Source organism: Patiria miniata, unplaced genomic scaffold (genome assembly GCF_015706575.1).
Source record: "Patiria miniata isolate m_02_andy unplaced genomic scaffold, ASM1570657v1 HiC_scaffold_8, whole genome shotgun sequence".
Lineage (NCBI taxonomy): Eukaryota > Metazoa > Echinodermata > Asteroidea > Valvatida > Asterinidae > Patiria > Patiria miniata.
Genome location: NW_024037075.1, coordinates 13,462,148 through 13,484,450, shown reverse-complemented (window position 1 = coordinate 13,484,450; position 22,303 = coordinate 13,462,148). Strand labels below are relative to the sequence as shown.

The 22,303-nt window shown below is 43.4% G+C and overlaps 2 protein-coding genes across 2 annotated transcripts in view; both read right to left on the bottom strand.

Annotated features, from left to right (window-relative positions):
• Positions 1-2,240: 2,240 nt before the first annotated feature.
• LOC119719759 (piwi-like protein 1) lies at positions 2,241-6,940 on the bottom strand. The gene is made up of 3 exons (XM_038189249.1): positions 6,699-6,940; positions 5,313-5,433; positions 2,241-2,297 (listed from the first exon to the last, which is right to left on the bottom strand). Exons 1-3 carry the CDS (start codon positions 6,860-6,862, stop codon positions 2,241-2,243), a joined length of 342 nt encoding a protein of 113 aa, XP_038045177.1. The 5' UTR covers positions 6,863-6,940.
• A 57-nt stretch (positions 6,941-6,997) lies between these two features.
• Positions 6,998-22,303, bottom strand: part of LOC119719758 (piwi-like protein 1) — a 64,436-nt gene continuing 49,130 nt past the window's right edge. Inside the window, exons 5-6 of the mRNA XM_038189248.1 lie at positions 7,650-7,824; positions 6,998-7,006 (exon numbers count right to left, since the gene is read on the bottom strand). Coding sequence (XP_038045176.1) covers positions 6,998-7,006; positions 7,650-7,824 — 184 coding nt within the window. The remainder of the gene's footprint in view (positions 7,007-7,649; positions 7,825-22,303) is intronic.

Below are 22,303 nucleotides of genomic sequence, written 5' to 3'. Positions count from 1 at the left end.
GCTTATCTGCATGCTTACGCCCACACACACTATCTAACTTTTCCCCAACAGTCGAGGCAAAAGACAGCCTTGACGAAAAATATATGCTCACTATTATAAGTAGTTCAGGCTATGTAAACAGTCTCTCTCAGGGAACAAGTAGACAGACTTGGTCAAGGCTATGGGGAGTACAGGCTTTCAGTCATAATTGAGAAGGCAGCCTTTAATCACACTCACCATCTGTGTCTGGCGACTCAAGTTCTGTCGGATGGCACGGATGAAGCTTTCAGTGCGGTCATCACGTAACTCGCATCTAAAACACCAAACAAATAATGAAAGAGAGAGTAAAAGGAAAACAAATAAATTCTGCACTTCAAAGCCCTTCAAGATTGGCAAAACCACTTTAGCCAATCAAGTTTGCATCCACACTTCAAAATATTTTGAGGCAATCTTCTGTGGAGTACGGAAACACTTCAAATCCCTGCACAATGTTTTGGTGTCGTTAAGATTGTTGTGCCCATTCTTGAAAATCACGCATTCTCGAGAATGGGCATGCACATTCTTGAGAATGTGCAACTGGATCCTTGCTCAATCTTGGCAAAAAATAACTCTTCCAGATTGAGCGCACATTCTCGAGAATGCGTGACAAGATAACGGTCTTGTCGATGCCGAGCACGGCTGCGCTTGGCAAGTCTAGCTGAATCCTCGTTCACTGATTCTCAATAATTATACTGTTGCAACGCAAGGCGCTGAAAAGTAGAGTGGATATGATAAGTAAAGGCGTATTAATATGGGGGGGGGGGGGACCGGGAAAATATAAGAGACATAATAATACTAGTGCAGAGAATTCTGATTTTTGGAATAATAAAAGCGGGGGGGGGGAACGTAAAAATGAAGAATGTGAAGAATGAGAATGAATACTGCGACATCCCATAGTGCTAATGCTATTTCCCATTTAAATTGCCACCAATTTATTGTTCACATCCCACCATAACGTCGCAGAGCTGGATTCTATCTAGTCAAAAGAGCAATTTTGGCAGCTTCTGGACATCGTTTTTTTTCGTGGCACGCATATGATACATGCAGGGACTTGTAACTTGTCTAGCCTAAACAAAGCACTTCCCAGACTAGTTCCCAGTCCTCCGTTATTACAAAACTTCCCATAGTGGGCAGAAAAAAGCAATAATAACAGTTTAATTTGATTCAAATTATCGTAGTTGTACGAGTACAGAAGCATAGCACATTTTCTTTCCTCTTTGTATGAATTGTTTCCCTTTTAACCGCTATACAATTCATTTAACATAATTATGTCGTGCAATGTTTGTTAAGATTGGGCAAAATTCATAAATTGTGCACGTGATATTCCCACCCAATCTTAAGAATGAGCGCTCATTCTTAAGAACGCGTGCTCGTTCTTAAGAATGGGCGCTCATTCTTAAGAATGCGCGCCCATTCTCGAGAATGTGCATGCCCATTCTCGAGAATGCGTGATTTTCAAGAATGGGCACAACAAGATCATGGCAAGCAGGCAGATTCATTCATGCTTCACTGCTCTCCACAGTGCAGTTTTTTGCAACTTGAGACTCGGACTCGGACTCGACCAAATTGCTTTCAAACCTGGACTCAGACTCGACCCAATTGCTTCCAAACTTGGACTCAGACTCGTTCCAATTGCTTCCAAACTTGGACTCAGACTCAACCCATTTGCTTCCAAACCTGGACTCAGTCTTGACCCAACTGCTTCCAAACTTGGACTCAGACTCGACCCAACTGCTTCCAAACCTTGACTCAGACTCGACCCAGTTGCTTCCAGCTTGGACTCCAGACTCGACCCCATCACTTCAAAACTTGGACTCGGACTCGACCTAACTGCTTCCAAATTTGGACTCAGACTCGACCCAATTGCTTCCAAACTTGGACTCAGACTCGACCCTATTGCTTTCAAACTTGGACTCAGACTCGACCCAATTACTTCCACACATGGACTCAAACTCGACCCAATTGCTTCCAAACTTGGACTCAGACTCGACCCAATTGCTTTTAAACTTAGACTCAGACTCAACTCAATTGCCTCAACACCTGGAGTTGGGCTCGACTCAAATAACCCAACTAACTATCTTGTAAGCAGTCTTACATTAAGGGTGGTCTGGTTTCCATTCCCAAACGCGGTGCCACTGTGTTGAAGGCGTTCAGGAATTCCATGGCGTTCTTGCTATCACGCGCTGTGTAGATCAGCAGCCAGTTGTGCAGACCAATACAGCTCAGCAGATCCTTCCGCAGATCTCTGCTCCACTCTGCATTCTCCCCAAGGAAATCTCCTGTTGATGTTTAAAGGCATATAGGATTATTTTCTTATAGGATTATTTTCTTTTCATGCATTTTGTTCAAAATTCCAAAGAAGAATATCCAAAATTTAAGCTGTTGAAGTTTCAGCTGTGGATATTACACTTTACAAGAAAAGAGTGAAAAACCATGCACAACCTTTTGATAATGAAACACTATTTCGTCAATAGATCTCTTTATTTTCCAAAAAATCAGTCAATCGACTGATCCTTAGAAATCACCTACATTTCTTGATTTTTTCTAAATGACAGCAAGCCAGACAAAACAATTTTACAGATTGTTTAGTACCAGTACAATCTTTAATCCAAGTAAGCATTTCAATGATAATTCAGAAGGTTACTTTTGAGACAAATGCAAATAATCCTCTGTGCCTTTAAAGGGACACTAGGTCCTGGAACAGCCCAATTGGGCTACAAAACGTGCTTTGAACGAGATGATGTTAATCCGAAAGAACCTTAAAAAGTAGGATATATAAACATCCACACCACTATCCTTTCAAAACTGTTATTCCTGCGTGCAAGAACGAAATTCGGGGTCCACTTTTGCTACCCCATAAATTGAGCTATTTGGATGCTAGTTGTGATTTCATACGTAAAGTGTTTCCCTTTTGCGGACGTTAAAGAAACGTCATTTTTTTTTACTTTGGTGATTGGTCAATGCTGTTCCCGAGACACACAACGTGTATATCATATACTGAGAACGACACGAAAAACATATTCGTACTCCGTTGTGTGCGATGTAAACAACTGGGGATTTTTCCTCTTTTCTCGGCAACGGTAATAGTCAGGTGGCATATGGTCGGAATCGTGACTGACTGGTCCAAAGCACCAAACTTGGCAGATAGATTCTTGTAGCCCTAGAGAAGATATTTAGAAGGGGTGACACCTGAAATTCTTTTAGGAAGGGTGCTTAATTTGCATAAATCGTTAATCCCTGCCGTGTAATATATTTATTCCAATATTTGGGTATATTTTTATTTTTTTTTTTTTTAAAAAGTGTATTTTGGTGATTCTACTTGCATATTCTTACTTCAATAACATTTTGTAAAACATATAAGTGACTGAATAATTAGGAGGACATAGTAAAGAACCAAAATTGCTACTATTTTACCCTAAAGTTACGCGCATTTACCTTTTCCTCATATATCAACTAGTCTTGCCAAACATGGGTATTGATGAGCTTCAAATTAACAAAGTTACTTACTGGCATAGTTACCCTAACAAAAATAAGTGGGAAATCAAGTGAAAATTGATAACATCTTGATGTTTAGCCCAAAAGACCAAAAAAGGGGAGAAAATGTGGTGTCCGTAAATTGGGCTAGTACGGGAAGGGTAACGTGGGGACTTAAACAAGTTCAACAAAATCCCCCTAAATAAGAGATTATTGTTGTTTACAATAATTTTGTCTACGCCAAAACGTTTTCTCAACAATAATTAGGGGAATTTCCTTGAACTTGTTCCAGTGTTCCATGTTAGGCAACCCTTCACCTACTTGTTAGCCTAATTTATGGACACCTCGTTTTTTCCCAGTTTTTGTTTTCTGGGCTTAATATCACAATGTTATCATTGTTCACATGATTTTGCATAAGGTTTTAATAGGGTAGCTGTACCAGTAAGCTACTCGGTGAATTTGAAGTTCATCAATGCTAATGTTTGGCAAGACTAATTGATGATATCTGCGCGCAATTTTAGGGCATAATAGTAGCCATTTTTTTATCGTTACTATGTCCTCATAATTATTCAGTCACTTATATGCTTTGGAAAATGTTATTTAAGTAAAGATATGTAAGTAGAATCCCCAAAATACACTTTTCAAAAAATAAAAAAATAGAAATATACCCAAATATGGGAATAAATATATTACACGACAGGGATTAACGATTTATGCAAATTAGGCACCCTTCCCAAAAGAATTTCAGGTGTCACCCCTTTTAAATATCTTCTCTAGGTCTATAAGAATATATCTGCCAAGTTTGGTGCTTTGGACCAGTCGGTCACGATCTTGACGAAAATTAGATCTAAGCCACCTGACTATAAGACATTAGGTTGGTTTCCTTTCAACCAGATGTTTGAAATAGGCTAAGTAAGCAATCCAAAACATGAAATTTTGGGGGATTTCAGGTACTAGTTCCCCTTTTAAGAAGCGCTGACAACGATCATTTATAAGCAAACAAAACATAGTACTGATTTCACAAATCTCATTATTCCAATGCCTGTTCTTTTTCTTTTCAAACACTTTCAGGATTTTTGCCAACTACCCAGGAAAGTTTCTACCGAATTAATGTCAGTTCAACCTTGCTCAAAGTGAAGAAAGGACTGGTATCACATATCCTGAGAAATTATTCCACCTAAAGAGGAAAAGTAACATTCAAAGTGTTTTCAAAATATAGTTATGGACACACACATATTTACGAGTGTTAGCAACAGAATCTGGTTACAAGATACAATAACTTGCACATACATTTTCTGTTTTCTCAAAATGTACAGGGTGAATAAAAAAAAACCCAAACCCAAATGTCGGCACCATTGTTCTAGTGAAGTTCTCTATGTAGCACTTCCAAAATCTAGGATATGAAAAGGTTGTGTTTAAAATTCCGTAACTTCAAAAGTACATGAGTGATTTGAATGATTCTTGTACTCAAAGAAAGCTTATGAATTGGGCTTTCAAATGCTAGATGTTGGAAGTGCACATGCAGAACTTCCCAAAAACAGACGTCCCGACATTTGGGTTTCACTTTTTTTTACCCACCCTGTATTTTATCCACTGAGCTGAAACTTCAACAGGTTAGTTTTTAGGCACCCTTCTTTAATATGAACAATTTTGTTGCTCCAAGGAAAAAAAAAAGGAAATAGAAAGTATCCAACAAACCTTTCTAGCCAATTTCACGACAAACGTTTCGTGTCGTCAAATTCACTTCGCATTCACTAAAACTACATGTAACTTATAAACTGGTCTTCACCTCGACATCCCAATCTCTTTGTCAGACTCACATTCTTTCCCTGGTGACCGGTGAGGATTTTCTCCCGATCCATGATGCGAGCGTTGATCCTGACTGGCTGAGCTTCAAAGCTCACCTGCCACTTTTGCAGGTAAGTATTCGCCTCTTGATTCCTGAAAGAAGGTTAAGAACACAGGTCACAAATCATTATTTTCTAGGTCAGCCTGGGCCCGAATAAAATATTTTGTGATTGTGGCATTCATGTTTACCATTGGCAAGCTATGTTTTCAATTACCAGCAAAGGTCCAGTCTATGCACTGAGTATACAGTGTTTATACATCGGTGAAGGGCAAAACCTATTATTAAAAGTACACTATGTAAAGCATACACATTATTATGTTTCATGTCACCAGTATTGTGGTTGAGTCACTTCAGGGTCGAGTCCGAGTCGGAGACTTAAGTCAATGGACCGATCCAGTAAGCACCGCCCCATGGTATTCTGACCAATCACAGCCTTGATTTATGTCCGACGTGCATGCACAAAAGTCCGTCATGCGTGCACGCGCGTATGATGCGCGCGGAAGGAAAATGCAGCGTGGCATTGGAGAGGAGCACGTGTTAATTTGCCCATGTGCGCAGTGGGAGGGGCTTACTGGATCGGTTCATTGGGTCGTGGCTGAGTCCAAATCCAAGTCCAAGCGACGAGTCATTTGATTCTAGTTCGAGTCTGAGTAACATTTATATAAAATGGATGAAATATCTATGGATCTATGTAGCGGAAGAAAGCGATTGGGTCAAGTAGACATGATCACCATGGAGTCCAACCCTCGAGTTGGGGGGCGGACTATAAACAGATGGATGATGGATGGATGTGAATCAGGATGGACTCACTTAAAGTGATATGTAATATATGAGATGTCGCAGGATATAGGGAGGGGTGCATTTAATGACAAACTGTCATCATTGACAACACCACCTGGAGTGAGGTGTGGTGCATTTCATGTGCTTGACGTTCTTTAGTGATACTGAAATGTTACTTAGGGGGGGGGGGGAAGAAATATGCTTAAATGGTTTGTTTTTGGTGAAAATAAATATATGATTCACTGCTCAGGAGTCCCAAGTCATTAGTGTCAAATCGGAGTCATGATGGCCGAGTCTGAATCCAAGCCCAAGTCTTTGCCTATGTGACTCGAGTCGAGTCAGAGTCAACAAAATTGCGACTCGAGACAGACTTGAATCCGAGTCCTGGGCTCCAGTTCTACATCACTGGATGTCACTGAGTTTAAATCAATACACTCACACGCTGGGCAGGTTATTTTTGTGTAAAGTGCTGGCTCACTGTTAAAATGGTGCACAAAAGTTTGGCTGAATGTAGATTACCATCAATTGTTATTTAACAAAATGTTTCTGGATGTAAGGAAAAATAAACCTTACTGACCTGGGAAAGCTGCCGATGAAGTTGGTCAGCTCTTTCATGCGGACGTTGGGCGTGATGCGAGTGTACACAGACAGGTCCTTCATGACGTGGAAATCACTGCGCATAGCTTCGCTGAGCCCCGTCAGGGTACACAGCTCAGGGATCAGGTGGATGTGATCAATCATTCCCCGGCGCTGATCCTATTACAATAAAAAAACACAAATAAATCTGCATGTGATTATGGACTGGCTCCTGGTCCTTACTTTGTGGTTGACGGGCGAGTGTTGTGTGAAATTTGAACTCTATGAAATACAGATACATTAGCATGCCTAATAGTGAAGATAATTAGGTTAGTGACAGATTTAATGTTCTATTCAACGAGGCGAAGCCGAGTTGAATGAAACACTCCATCTTTCAACGAATGAAAATATTCTCACAATTGCACGAATGCAAGACATTCATTATTTGTTTTGCATAACAACCAATTAGATCTTTGTCATTCGATTGGAGGATAAGACTTGAAGAACAAACAAAACTCACAAAAGTGCACCATATCCACTACTTTTTCCAGCTTGGTCAAGGCTAACAGAGGTTGAAAAGTCAAATCATTGACCATAATGAAAATCAATATTGTAATTTCTTAATCCAATTTAAAAAAAAACCCATCTATGCAACTGCATCAACTTCAAAGGCAAGTTTTGTACTGCCTTTATGCATGATAATGGTTTAAATAGTGCGAAGATTGTATAGTGTCGGGCCGCTGCGCATCGTAGAGTGCGCGCGGCGTGCAATAGATCAAAAGAGATGGGACAAAAATGCAGGGTGAATGGAACCAAAAATGAACGGTTATGACATAGGCCGTGCAATGGTTTGTTTATTGAATGCCCCTTAACCTACAATCCTCCAATCAAATGACAAGGATGTACTTGGGTGTTATATAATGCCCTTTCAATAAGATCTGAAATAACTCACCCTTTTCTTTGGTTTGCTGACCAGCAGTGGCTGTCCTAGATCACTGATATTTAGCCCGTACGCGTCCCGGTAGTACTGGGCGTAGGTTATTTTAGTGCCGTCCAACTTGTCGAATGTGTTCATGGGATCGATATTAAAGTCGATGTCGTCCACTCGGTAGGTCTTGTTGTTGTACCTGAATGACAGCCATGCAGAATTTATTTGGTTACTTTTTTATCCAACCCCAACCTCTCTCAGTCCACTGATCTTATCAACCAGGCATGCAACTGGGAAGTCACAAAAAAGAGGAAATTGAAATCTTTCCAAGACTTTGTACAGTGTTTTTCTAGTGAAAAAAAGAGGAAATCAGCTGATCCGAAGAAAAGTTGCATCCTGATCAACTGATCTCAACCTAACTGATCCAAACAACTGATCCAAACCCAACTGATCCAAACCAACTGATCCAAACCCAACTGATCTCAACCCAACTGATCCAAACCCAACTGATCCAAACCCAACTGATCCAAACCAACTGATCCAAACCCAACTGATCCAACCCAACTGACCCAAACCCAACTGATCCAAACCCAACTGATCCAAACCCAACTGATCCAAACCCAACTGATCCAAACCCAACTGATCCAAACCCAACTTCTCTAACCCAACAAATCCAAAACCAACTTCTCTCACCCAACTGATCTCAACCCAACTGATCTCGAACCAACTGATCTCAACCCAACTGATCCAAACCAACTGATCCAAACCCAACTGATCCAAACCCAACTGATCCAAACCCAACTGATCCAAAACCAACTGATCCAAACCAACTGATCTCAACGCAACTGATCCAAACCAACGGATCCAAACCCAACTTCTCTCAACCAACTGATCCAAACCAACTGATCCAAACCCAACTGATCTCAACCCAACTGATCCAAACCAAACTGATCCAAACCAACTGATCCAAACCAACTGATCCAAACCAACTGATCCAACCAACTGACCAAAACCAACTGATCCAACCCAACTGATCCAAACCAACTGATCCAAACCCAACTGATCCAAACCCAACTGATCCAAACCCAATTGATCCAAACCAACTGATCCAAACCCAACTGATCAAAACCAACTGATCCAAACCCAACTGATCCAAACCAACTGATCCAACCCAACTGATCCTAACCCAACTGATCCAAACCCAACTGATCCAAACCCAACTGATCCAAACCCACTGATCCAAACCAACTGATCCAAACCAACTGATCCAACCGAACTGATCCAAACCCAACTGATCCAAACCCAACTGATCCAAACCCAACTGATCTCAACCCAACTGATCCAAACCCAACTGATCCAACCCAACTGATCCAACCCAACTGATCCAAACCCAACTGATCCAAACCCAACTGATCCAAACAACTGATCCAACCGAACTGATCCAAACCAACTGATCCAAACCAACTGATCCAAACCCAACTGATCTCAACCCAACTGATCCAAACCCAACTGATCCAAACCCAACTGATCCAACCCAACTGATCCAAACCCAACTGATCCAAACCAACTGATCCAAACCCAACTATCCAAACCAACTGATCCAAACCCAACTGATCCAAACCAACTGATCCAAACCAACTGATCCAAACCCAACTGATCCAACCCAACTGATCCAAACCAACTGATCCAAACCAACTGATCAAAACCAACTGATCCAAACCCAACTGATCCAAACCAACTGATCCAAACCCAACTGATCCAAACCCAACTGATCCAAACCAACTGATCCAAACCCAACTGATCCAAACCCACTGATCCAAACCAACTGATCCAAACCAACTGATCCAAACCGAACTGATCCAAACCAACTGATCCAAACCAACTGATCCAAACCCAACTGATCCAAACCCAACTGATCCAAACCAACTGATCCAAACCAACTGATCCAAACCAACTGATCCAAACCCAACTGATCTCAACCCAACTGATCCAAACCCAACTGATCCAAACCCAACTGATCCAACCCAACTGATCCAAACCCAACTGATCCAAAACCAACTGATCCAAACCAACTGATCCAAACCAACTGATCCAAACCAACTGATCCAAACCCAACTGATCCAAACCAACTGATCCAAACCCAACTGATCCAACCCAACTGATCCAAACCCAACTGATCCAAACCAACTGATCCAAACCCAACTGATCCAAACCCAACTGATCTCAACCCAACTGATCCAAACCAACTGATCCAAACCCAACTGATCCAAACCCAACTGATCAACCCAACTGAACCAAACCCAACTGATCCAAACCCAACTGATCCAAACCAACTGATCCAAACCCAACTGATCTCAACCCAACTGATCTCAACCCAACTGATCCAAACCAACTGATCCAAACCCAACTGATCCAAACCAACTGATCCAAACCCAACTGATCCAAACCCAACTGATCCAAACCCAACTGATCCAAACCAACTGATCCAAACCCAACTGATCAAACCAACTGATCCAAACCCAACTGATCCAAACCAACTGATCCAAACCCAACTGATCCAAACCAACTGATCCAAACCCAACTGATCCAAACCCAACTGATCCAAACCCACTGATCCAAACCAACTGATCCAAACCAACTGATCCAACCAACTGATCCAAACCAACTGATCCAAACCAACTGATCCAAACCCAACTGATCCAAACCCAACTGATCCAACCCAACTGATCCAAACCCAACTGATCCAAACCAACTGATCCAAACCCAACTGATCTCAACCCAACTGATCCAAACCCAACTGATCCCAACCCAACTGATCCAACCCAACTGATCCAAACCCAACTGATCCAAACCAACTGATCCAAACCCAACTGATCCAAACCAACTGATCCAAACCCAACTGATCCAAACCCAACTGATCCAAACCCACTGATCCAAACCCAACTGATCCAACCCAACTGATCCAAACCAACTGATCCAAACCCAACTGATCAAAACCAACTGATCCAAACCCAACTGATCCAAACCAACTGATCCAAACCCAACTGATCCAAACCCAACTGATCCAAACCAACTGATCCAAACCCAACTGATCCAAACCCACTGATCCAACCAACTGATCCAAACCAACTGATCCAAACCAACTGATCCAAACCAACTGATCCAAACCCAACTGATCCAAACCCAACTGATCCAAACCCAACTGATCCAAACCCAACTGATCCAAACCCAACTGATCCAAACCAACTGATCCAAACCAACTGATCTCAACCCAACTGATCCAAACCCAACTGATCCAAACCCAACTGATCCAAACCAACTGATCCAAACCAACTGATCCAAACCAACTGATCCAAACCCAACTGATCCAAACCAACTGATCCAAACCCAACTGATCCAAACCCAACTGATCCAAACCAACTGATCCAAACCCAACTGATCCAACCCAACTGATCCAAACCCAACTGATCCAAACCAACTGATCCAACCCAACTGATCCAAACCCAACTGATCCAACCCAACTGATCCAAACCAACTGATCCAAACCCAACTGATCCAAAACCCAACTGATCTCAAACCCAAATGATCCAAACCCAACTGATCCAAACCCAACTGATCCAAACCAACTAATCCAAACCCAACTGATCCAACCCAACTGATCTCAACCCAACTGATCCAAACCAACTGATCCAAACCAACTGATCCAAACCAACTGATCCTGATCCAAACCAACTGATCCAAACCAACTGATCCAAACCAACTGATCCAAACCCAACTGATCCAAACCCAACTGATCCAAACCCAACTGATCCAACCCAACTGATCCAACCCAACTGATCCAAACCCAACTGATCTCAACCCAACTGATCCAAACCCAACTGATCCAAACCAACTGATCCAAACCCAACTGATCCAACCCAACTGATCCAAACCAACTGATCCAAACCAACTGATCCAAACCAACTGATCCAAACCCAACTGATCCAAACCCAACTGATCCGAACCCAACTGATCCAAACTGATCCAAACCAACTGATCCAAACCAACTGATCCAAACCAACTGATCCAAACCCAACTGATCCAAACCAACTGATCCAAACCAACTGATCCAAACCCAACTGATCTCAACCCAACTGATCCAAACCAACTGATCCAAACCCAACTGATCCAAACCAACTGATCCAAACCCAACTGATCAAACCCAACTGATCCAAACCCAACTGATCCAAACCCAACTGATCCAAACCCAACTGATCCAAACCAACTGATCCAAACCAACTGATCCAAACCAACTGATCCAAACCCAACTGATCCAAACCCAACTGATCCAAACCCAACTGATCCAATCCAACTGATCCAAACCCAACTGATCTCAACCCAACTGATCCAAACCTAACTGATCCAAACCCAACTTCTCTCAACCCAACTTCTCTCAACCCAACTGATCTCAACCCAACTGATCCAAACCCAACTGATCCAAACCCAACTGATCCAAACCCAACTGATCTCAACGCAACTGATCCAAACCAACGGATCCAAACCCAACTGATCTCAACCAACTGATCTCAAAAACTGATCCAAACCCAACTGATCTCAACCCAACTGATCCAAACCCAACTGATCCAAACCAACTGATCCAAACCAACTGATCCAAACCAACTGATCCAAACCAACTGATCCAAACCAACTGATCCAACCCAACTGATCCAAACCCAACTGATCCAACCCAACTGATCCAAACCCAACTGATCCAAACCCAACTGATCCAAACCAACTGATCCAAACCCAACTGATCAAACCCAACTGATCCAAACCCAACTGATCCAAACCAACTGATCCAAACCAACTGATCCTAACCCAACTGATCCAAACCCAACTGATCCAAACCCAACTGATCCAAACCAACTGATCCAAACCACTGATCCAAACCAACTGATCCAAACCAACTGATCCAAACCCAACTGATCCAAACCCAACTGATCCAAACCCAACTGAACCAACCAACTGATCCAACCCAACTGATCCAAACCAACTGATCCAAACCCAACTGATCTCAAACCCAACTGATCTCAACCCAACTGATCCAAACCAACTGATCCAAACCCAACTGATCCAAACCAACTGATCCTGATCCAAACAACTGATCCAAACCCAACTGATCCAAAACCAACTGATCCAAACCAACTGATCCAAACCCAACTGATCCAAACCCAACTGATCCAAACCCAACTGATCCAAACCCAACTGATCCAAACCAACTGATCCAAACCCAACTGATCTCAACCCAACTGATCCAAACCAACTGATCCAAACCCAACTGATCCAAACCCAACTGATCCAAACCCAACTGATCCAAACCCAACTGATAAAACCAACTGATCCAAACCCAACTGATCAAAACCAACTGATCCAAACCAACTGATCCAAACCAACTGATCCAAACCCAACTGATCCTAACCCAACTGATCCAAACCCAACTGATCCAACCCAACTGATCCAAACCAACTGATCCAAACCCACTGATCCAAACCAACTGATCCAAACCAACTGATCCAAACCCAACTGATCCAAACCCAACTGATCTCAACCCAACTGATCCAACCCAACTGATCCAAACCCAACTGATCCAAACCAACTGATCCAAACCCAACTGATCTCAACCCAACTGATCTCAAACCAACTGATCCAAACCAACTGATCCAAACCCAACTGATCCAAACCAACTGATCCTGATCCAACCAACTGATCCAAACCAACTGATCCAAACCAACTGATCCAAACCCAACTGATCCAAACCCAACTGATCCAAACCCAACTGATCCAAACCCAACTGATCCAAACCCAACTGATCCAAACCCAACTGATCCAAACCCAACTGATCTCAACCAACTGATCCAAACCCAACTGATCCAAACCCAACTGATCTCAACCCAACTGATTCCAACCCAACTGATCTCAACCCAACTGATCCAAACCCAACTGATCCAAACCCAACTGATCCAAACCCAACTGATCTCAACCCAACTGATCCAAACCAACTGATCCAAACCAACTGATCCAAACCAACTGATCCAAACCCAACTGATCTCAACCCAACTGATCCAAACCCAACTGATCCAACCCAACTGATCCAAACCAACTGATCCAAACCAACTGATCCAAACCAACTGATCCAACCCAACTGATCCAAACCAACTGATCCAAACCAACTGATCCAAACCCAACTGATCTCAACCCAACTGATCCAAACCCAACTGATCCAAACCAACTGATCCAAACCAACTGATCCAAACCAACTGATCCAAACCAACTGATCCAAACCAACTGATCCAAACCAACTGATCAAACCCAACTGATCCAAACCAACTGATCCAAACCAACTGATCCAAACCCAACTGATCCAAACCCAACTGATCCAAACCCAACTGATCCAAACCAACTGATCCAAACCCAACTGATCAAAACCAACTGATCCAAACCCAACTGATCCAAACCAACTGATCCAAACCCAACTGATCCAACCCAACTGATCCAAACCCAACTGATCCAACCCAACTGATCCAAACCCACTGATCCAAACCCCACTGATCCAAACCAACTGATCCAAACCAACTGATCCAAACCCAACTGATCCAAACCAACTGATCTCAACCCAACTGAACCAAACCCAACTGATCCAAACCCAACTGATCCAAACCAACTGATCCAAACCCAACTGATCTCAACCCAACTGATCTCAACCAACTGATCCAAACCAACTGATCCAAACCCAACTGATCCAAACCAACTGATCCAAACCCAACTGATCCAAACCCAACTGATCCAAACCAACTGATCCAAACCCAACTGATCCAAACCCAACTGATCCAAACCCAACTGATCCAAACCCAACTGATCAAAACCCAACTGATCCAAACCCAACTGATCTCAACCCAACTGATCCAAACCCAACTGATCCAAACCCAACTGATCAAACCCAACTGATCTCAACCCAACTGATCTCAACCCAACTGATCCAAACCCAACTGATCCAAACCCAACTGATCCAAACCCAACTGATTTCAACCCAACTGATACAAACCAACTGATCCAAACCAACTGATCCAAAACCAACTGATCAAAACCAACTGATCTCAACCCAACTGATCCGAACCCAACTGATCCAAACCAACTGATCCAAACCAACTGATCCAAACCAACTGATCCAAACCAACTGATCCAACCCAACTGATCCAACCCAACTGATCTCAACCAACTGATCCAACCCAACTGATCTCAACCAACTGATCTCAACCCAACTGATCCAAACCAACTGATCCAAACCAACTGATCCAAACCCAACTGATCCAACCCAACTGATCCAAAACCAACTGATCCAAACAACTGATCTCAACCCAACTGATCCAAACCAACTGATCCAACCCAACTGATCCAACCAACTGATCTCAACCAACTGATCCAAACCCAACTGATCTCAACCAACTGATCCAAACCCAACTTCCTCAACCCAACTGATCTCAACCCAACTGATCTCAACCCAACTGATCTCAACCCAACTGATCCAAACCAACTGATCCAAACCCAACTGATCCAACCCAACTGATCCAAACCAACTGATCCAAAACCAACTGATCCAAACCAACTGATCCAACCCAACTGATCCAAACCCAACTGATCCAAACCCAACTGATCCAAACCCAACTGATCCAAACCCAACTGATCCAAACCCAACTGATCCAAACCAACTGATCCAAACCCAACTGATCAAAACCAACTGATCCAACCCAACTGATCCAAACCAACTGATCCAAACCCAACTGATCCTAACCCAACTGATCCAAACCCAACTGATCCAAACCCAACTGATCCAAACCAACTGATCCAAACCCACTGATCCAAACCAACTGATCCAAACCAACTGATCCAAACCCAACTGATCCAAACCCAACTGATCTCAACCCAACTGAACCAAACCCAACTGATCCAAACCCAACTGATCCAAACCAACTAATCCAAACCCAACTGATCTCAAACCCAACTGATCTCAACCCAACTGATCCAAAACCAACTGATCCAAACCCAACTGATCCAAACCAACTGATCCTGATCCAAACCAACTGATCCAAACCCAACTGATCCAAACCAACTGATCCAAACCCAACTGATCCAAACCCAACTGATCCAAACCCAACTGATCCAAACCCAACTGATCCAAACCCAACTGATCCAACCCACTGATCCAAACCCAACTGATCTCAACCCAACTGATCCAAACCCAACTGATCCAAACCCAACTGATCTCAACCCAACTGATTTCAACCCAACTGATCTCAACCCAACTGATCCAAACCCAACTGATCCAAACCCAACTGATCCAAACCAACTGATCTCAACCCAACTGATCCAAACCAACTGATCCAAACCAACTGATCCAAACCAACTGATCCAAACCCAACTGATCTCAAACCCAACTGATCCGAACCCAACTGATCCAAACCCACTGATCCAAACCAACTGATCCAAACCAACTGATCCAAACCAACTGATCCAACCCAACTGATCCAAACCAACTGATCCAAACCAACTGATCCAAACCCAACTGATCTCAACCCAACTGATCCAACCCAACTGATCCAAACCAACTGATCCAAACCAACTGATCCAAACCAACTGATCCAAACCAACTGATCCAAACCAACTGATCCAAACCAACTGATCTGACCCAACTGATCCAAACCAACTGATCCAAACCAACTGATCCAAACCCAACTGATCCAAACCCAACTGATCCAAAACCAACTGATCCAAACCAACTGATCAAAACCCAACTGATCAAAACCCAACTGATCCAAACCCAACTGATAAACCAACTGATCCAAACCCAACTGATCCTAACCCAACTGATCCAAACCCAACTGATCCAAACCCAACTGATCCAAACCCACTGATCCAAACCCACTGATCCAAACCAACTGATCCAAACCAACTGATCCAAACCCAACTGATCCAAACCCAACTGATCTCAACCCAACTGATCCAAACCCAACTGATCCAAACCAACTGATCCAAACCAACTGATCCAAACCCAACTGATCTCAACCCAACTGATCAAACCCAACTGATCCAAACCAACTGATCCAAACCCAACTGATCCAAACCAACTGATCCAAACCCAACTGATCCAAACCCAACTGATCCAAACCAACTGATCCAAACCCAACTGATCCAAACCCAACTGATCCAAACCCAACTGATCCAAACCAACTGATCAAAACCAACTGATCCAAACCCAACTGATCTCAAACCCAACTGATCCAAACCCACTGATCCAAACCCAACTGATCCAACCCAACTGATCCAACCCAACTGATCTCAACCCAACTGATCCAAACCAACTGATCCAAACCCAACTGAAAATCCAAAACCAACTGATTAACCCAACTGATCCAAACCAACTGATCCAAACCAACTGATCCAAACCAACTGATCCAAACCCAACTGATCTCAACCCAACTGATCCAACCCAACTGATCCAAACCAACTGATCCAAACCAACTGATCCAACCAACTGATCCAAACCAACTGATCCAACCCAACTGATCCAAACCCAACTGATCTCAACCCAACTGATCTCAACCCAACTGATCTCAACCCAACTGATCCAACCCAACTGATCCAAACCAACTGATCCAAACCCAACTGATCCAAACCCAACTGATCCAAACCCAACTGATCCAAAACCAACTGATCCAAACCAACTGATCTCAACGCAACTGATCCAAACCAACTGATCCAAACCCAACTTCTCCAACCAACTGATCTCAACCAACTGATCCAAACCCAACTGATCCAACCCAACTGATCCAAACCAACTGATCCAAACAAACTGATCCAAACCAACTGATCCAAACCAACTGATCCAACCAACTGATCCAAACCCAACTGATCCAACCCAACTGATCCAAACCAACTGATCCAAACCCAACTGATCCAAACCCAACTGATCCAAACCAACTGATCCAAACCAACTGATCCAAACCCAACTGATCCAAACCCAACTGATCCAAACCAACTGATCCAAACCAACTGATCCAAACCAACTGATCCAAACCCAACTGATCCAAACCCAACTGATCCAAACCCACTGATCCAACCCAACTGATCCAAACCAACTGATCCAACCCAACTGATCCAAACCAACTGATCCAAACCCAACTGATCCAAACCAACTGATCCAAACCAACTGATCCAAAACCAACTGATCCAAACCAACTGATCCAAACCAACTGATCCAAACCAACTGATCCAACCCAACTGATCCAACCCAACTGATCCAAACCAACTGATCCAAACCCAACTGATCTCAACCCAACTGATCCAAACCCAACTGATCCAAACCCAACTGATCCAAACCAACTGATCCAAACCAACTGATCCAAACCAACTGATCCAAACCCAACTGATCCAAACCAACTGATCAAACCCAACTGATCCAAACAACTGATCCAAACCAACTGATCCAAACCCAACTGATCCAAACCCAACTGATCCAAACCCAACTGATCCAAACCAACTGATCCAAACCCAACTGATCAAAACCAACTGATCCAAACCCAACTGATCCAAACCAACTGATCCAAACCAACTGATCCTAAACCCAACTGATCCAAACCCAACTGATCCAAACCCAACTGATCCAAACCCACTGATCCAAACCCACTGATCCAAACCAACTGATCCAAACCAACTGATCCAAACCAACTGATCCAAACCAACTGATCAAACCCAACTGAACCAAACCCAACTGATCCAAACCCAACTGATCCAAACCAACTGATCCAAACCCAACTGATCCAACCCAACTGATCCAACCCAACTGATCCAAACCAACTGATCCAACCCAACTGATCCAAACCAACTGATCCAAACCCAACTGATCCAAACCCAACTGATCCAAACCAACTGATCCAAACCCAACTGATCCAAACCCAACTGATCCAAACCCAACTGATCCAAACCCAACTGATCAAAACCCAACTGATCCAAACCGAACTGATCTCAACCCAACTGATCCAAACCCAACTGATCCAAACCCAACTCTCTCAACCCAACTGATCTCAACCCAACTGATCTCAACCCAACTGATCCAAACCAACTGATCCAAACCAACTGATCCAAACCCAACTGATCTCAACCCAACTGATACAAACCAACTGATCCAAACCAACTGATCCAAACCAACTGATCCAAACCCAACTGATCAACCCAACTGATCCAAACCCAACTGATCCAAACCAACTGATCCAAACCAACTGATCCAAACCAACTGATCCAAACCAACTGATCCAAACCAACTGATCCAACCCAACTTCTCTCAAACCCAACTGATCTCAACCCAACTGATCTCAACCCAACTGATCTCAAACCCAACTGATCCAAACCAACTGATCCCAACCCAACTGATCCAAACCAACTGATCCAACCCAACTGATCCAAAACCAACTGATCCAAACCAACTGATCTCAACCAACTGATCCAAACCCAACTGATCCAAACCCAACTGATCTCAACCAACTGATCTCAACCAACTGATCCAAACCAACTGATCCAAACCCAACTGATCCAAACCCAACTGATCCAAACCAACTGATCCAAACCAACTGATCCAAACCAACTGATCCAACCCAACTGATCCAAACCAACTGATCCAAACCCAACTGATCCAAACCAACTGATCCAAACCCAACTGATCCAAACCAACTGATCCAAACCAACTGATCCAAACCAACTGATCCAAACCCAACTGATCAAAACCAACTGATCCAAACCCAACTGATCCAAACCAACTGATCCAACCCAACTGATCCTAACCCAACTGATCCAAACCCAACTGATCCAAACCCAACTGATCCAAACCAACTGATCCAACCCAACTGATCCAAACCAACTGATCCAACCAACTGATCCAAACCAACTGATCCAAACCCAACTGATCCAAACCCAACTGATCCAAACCCAACTGATCCAAACCAACTGATCCAAACCCAACTGATCCAAACCAACTGATCCAAAACCAACTGATCCAAACCAACTGATCCAAACCCAACTGATCCAAACCAACTGATCCAAACCCAACTGATCCAAACCCAACTGATCCAAACCCAATGATCCAAACCAACTGATCCAAACCCAACTGATCCAAACCCAACTGATCCAAACCAACTGATCCAAACCCAACTGATCAAACCCAACTGATCCAAACCCAACTGATCCAAACCAACTGATCCAACCCAACTGATCCAAACCAACTGATCCAAACCAACTGATCCAAACCCAACTGATCCAAACCCAACTGATCTCAACCCAACTGATCCAAACCAACTGATCCAAACCCAACTGATCCAAACCCAACTGATCTCAACCCAACTGAACCAAACCCAACTGATCCAAACCAAACTGATCCAAACCAACTGATCCAAACCCAACTGATCTCAACCCAACTGATCTCAACCCAACTGATCCAAACCAACTGATCCAAACCCAACTGATCCAAACCAACTGATCCTGATCCAAACCAACTGATCCAAACCCAACTGATCCAACCCAACTGATCCAAACCAACTGATCCAAACCCAACTGATCCAAACCCAACTGATCCAAACCCAACTGATCCAAACCAACTGATCCAAACCCAACTGATCTCAAACCAACTGATCCAAACCCAACTGATCCAAACCCAACTGATCCAAACCCAACTGATCTCAACCCAACTGATCCAAACCAACTGATCCAAACCAACTGATCCAAACCAACTGATCCAAACCCAACTGATCTCAACCCAACTGATCCAAACCCAACTGATCCAAACCAACTGATCCAAACCAACTGATCCAAACCAACTGATCCAAACCAACTGATCCAACCCAACTGATCCAAACCCAACTGATCCAAACCAACTGATTTAAACCAACTGATCCAACCAACTGATCAAACCCAACTGATCCAAACCCAACTGATCCAAACCAACTGATCCAAACCCAACTGATCCAACCCAACTGATCCAAACCCAACTGATCAAAACCAACTGATCCAAACCAACTGATCCAAAACCAACTGATCCAACCAACTGATCCAAACCAACTGATCCAACCCAACTGATCCAAACCAACTGATCCAAACCCAACTGATCCAAACCCAACTGATCCAAACCCAACTGATCCAAACCAACTGATCCAAACCCAACTGATCAAACCAACTGATCCAAACCCAACTGATCCAAACCAACTGATCCAAACCCAACTGATCCAACCCAACTGATCCAAACCCAACTGATCCAACCCAACTGATCCAAACCCACTGATCCAAGCCAACTGATCCAAACCAACTGATCCAACCGAACTGATCCAAACCAACTGATCCAAACCCAACTGATCCAAACCCAACTGATCCAAACCCAACTGATCCAAACCAACTGATCCAAACCCAACTGATCCAAACCAACTGATCCAAACCCAACTGATCCAAACCAACTGATCCAAACCCAACTGATCCAAACCCAACTGATCCAAACCCAACTGATCCAAACCAACTGATCCAATCCAGCTGATCCAAACCAACTGATCCAAACCCAACTGATCCAAACCCAACTGATCCAAACCAACTGATCCAAACCCAACTGATCTCAACCCAACTGATCCAAACCCAACTGATCCAAACCCAACTGATCCAACCCAACTGATCCAAACCCAACTGATCCAAACCAACTGATCCAAACCAACTGATCCAAACCAACTGATCTCAACCCAACTGATCCAACCAACTGATCCAAACCCAACTGATCCAAACCCAACTGATCTCAACCCAACTGAACCAAACCCAACTGATCCAAACCAAACTGATCCAAACCAACTAATCCAAACCCAACTGATCTCAACCCAACTGATCTCAACCCAACTGATCCAAACCAACTGATCCAAACCCAACTGATCCTGATCCAAACCAACTGATCCAAACCAACTGATCCAACCCAACTGATCCAAACCCAACTGATCCAAACCCAACTGATCCAAACCCAACTGATCCAAACCCAACTGATCCAAACCCAACTGATCCAAACCAACTGATCTCAACCCAACTGATCCAAACCCAACTGATCCAAACCCAACTGATCTCAACCCAACTGATCCAAACCAACTGATCCAAACCAACTGATCCAAACCAACTGATCCAAACCCAACTGATCTCAACCCAACTGATCCGAACCCAACTGATCCAAACCAACTGATCCAAACCAACTGATCCAAACCAACTGATCCAAACCAACTGATCCAACCCAACTGATCCAAACCCAACTGATCCAAACCAACTGATTTAAACCCAACTGATCTCAACCCAACTGATCCAAACCCAACTGATCCAAACCCAACTGATCCAAACAACTGATCCAAACCCAACTGATCCAACCCAACTGATCCAAACCCAACTGATCCAAACCCAACTGATCCAAACCCAACTGATCCAAACCAACTGATCCAAACCAACTGATCCAAACCCAACTGATCCAAACCCAACTGATCCAAACCCAACTGATCAAACCCAACTGATCCAAACCCAACTGATCTCAACCCAACTGATCCAAACCTAACTGATCCAAACCCAACTTCTCTCAACCCAACTGA

Coding starts and splice junctions, on each gene's coding strand:
- LOC119719759 (XM_038189249.1), bottom strand. CDS start 6,862: ATGATTGATCACATCCACCTGATCCCTGAGCTGTGTACCCTGACGGGG. Junction 5,434..6,698: donor TTCATCGGCAGCTTTCCCAG/GTCAGTAAGGTT, acceptor ACCTTCTTTCAG/GAATCAAGAGGCGAATACTT. Junction 2,298..5,312: donor CCGGTCACCAGGGAAAGAAT/GTGAGTCTGACA, acceptor AAACATCAACAG/GAGATTTCCTTGGGGAGAAT.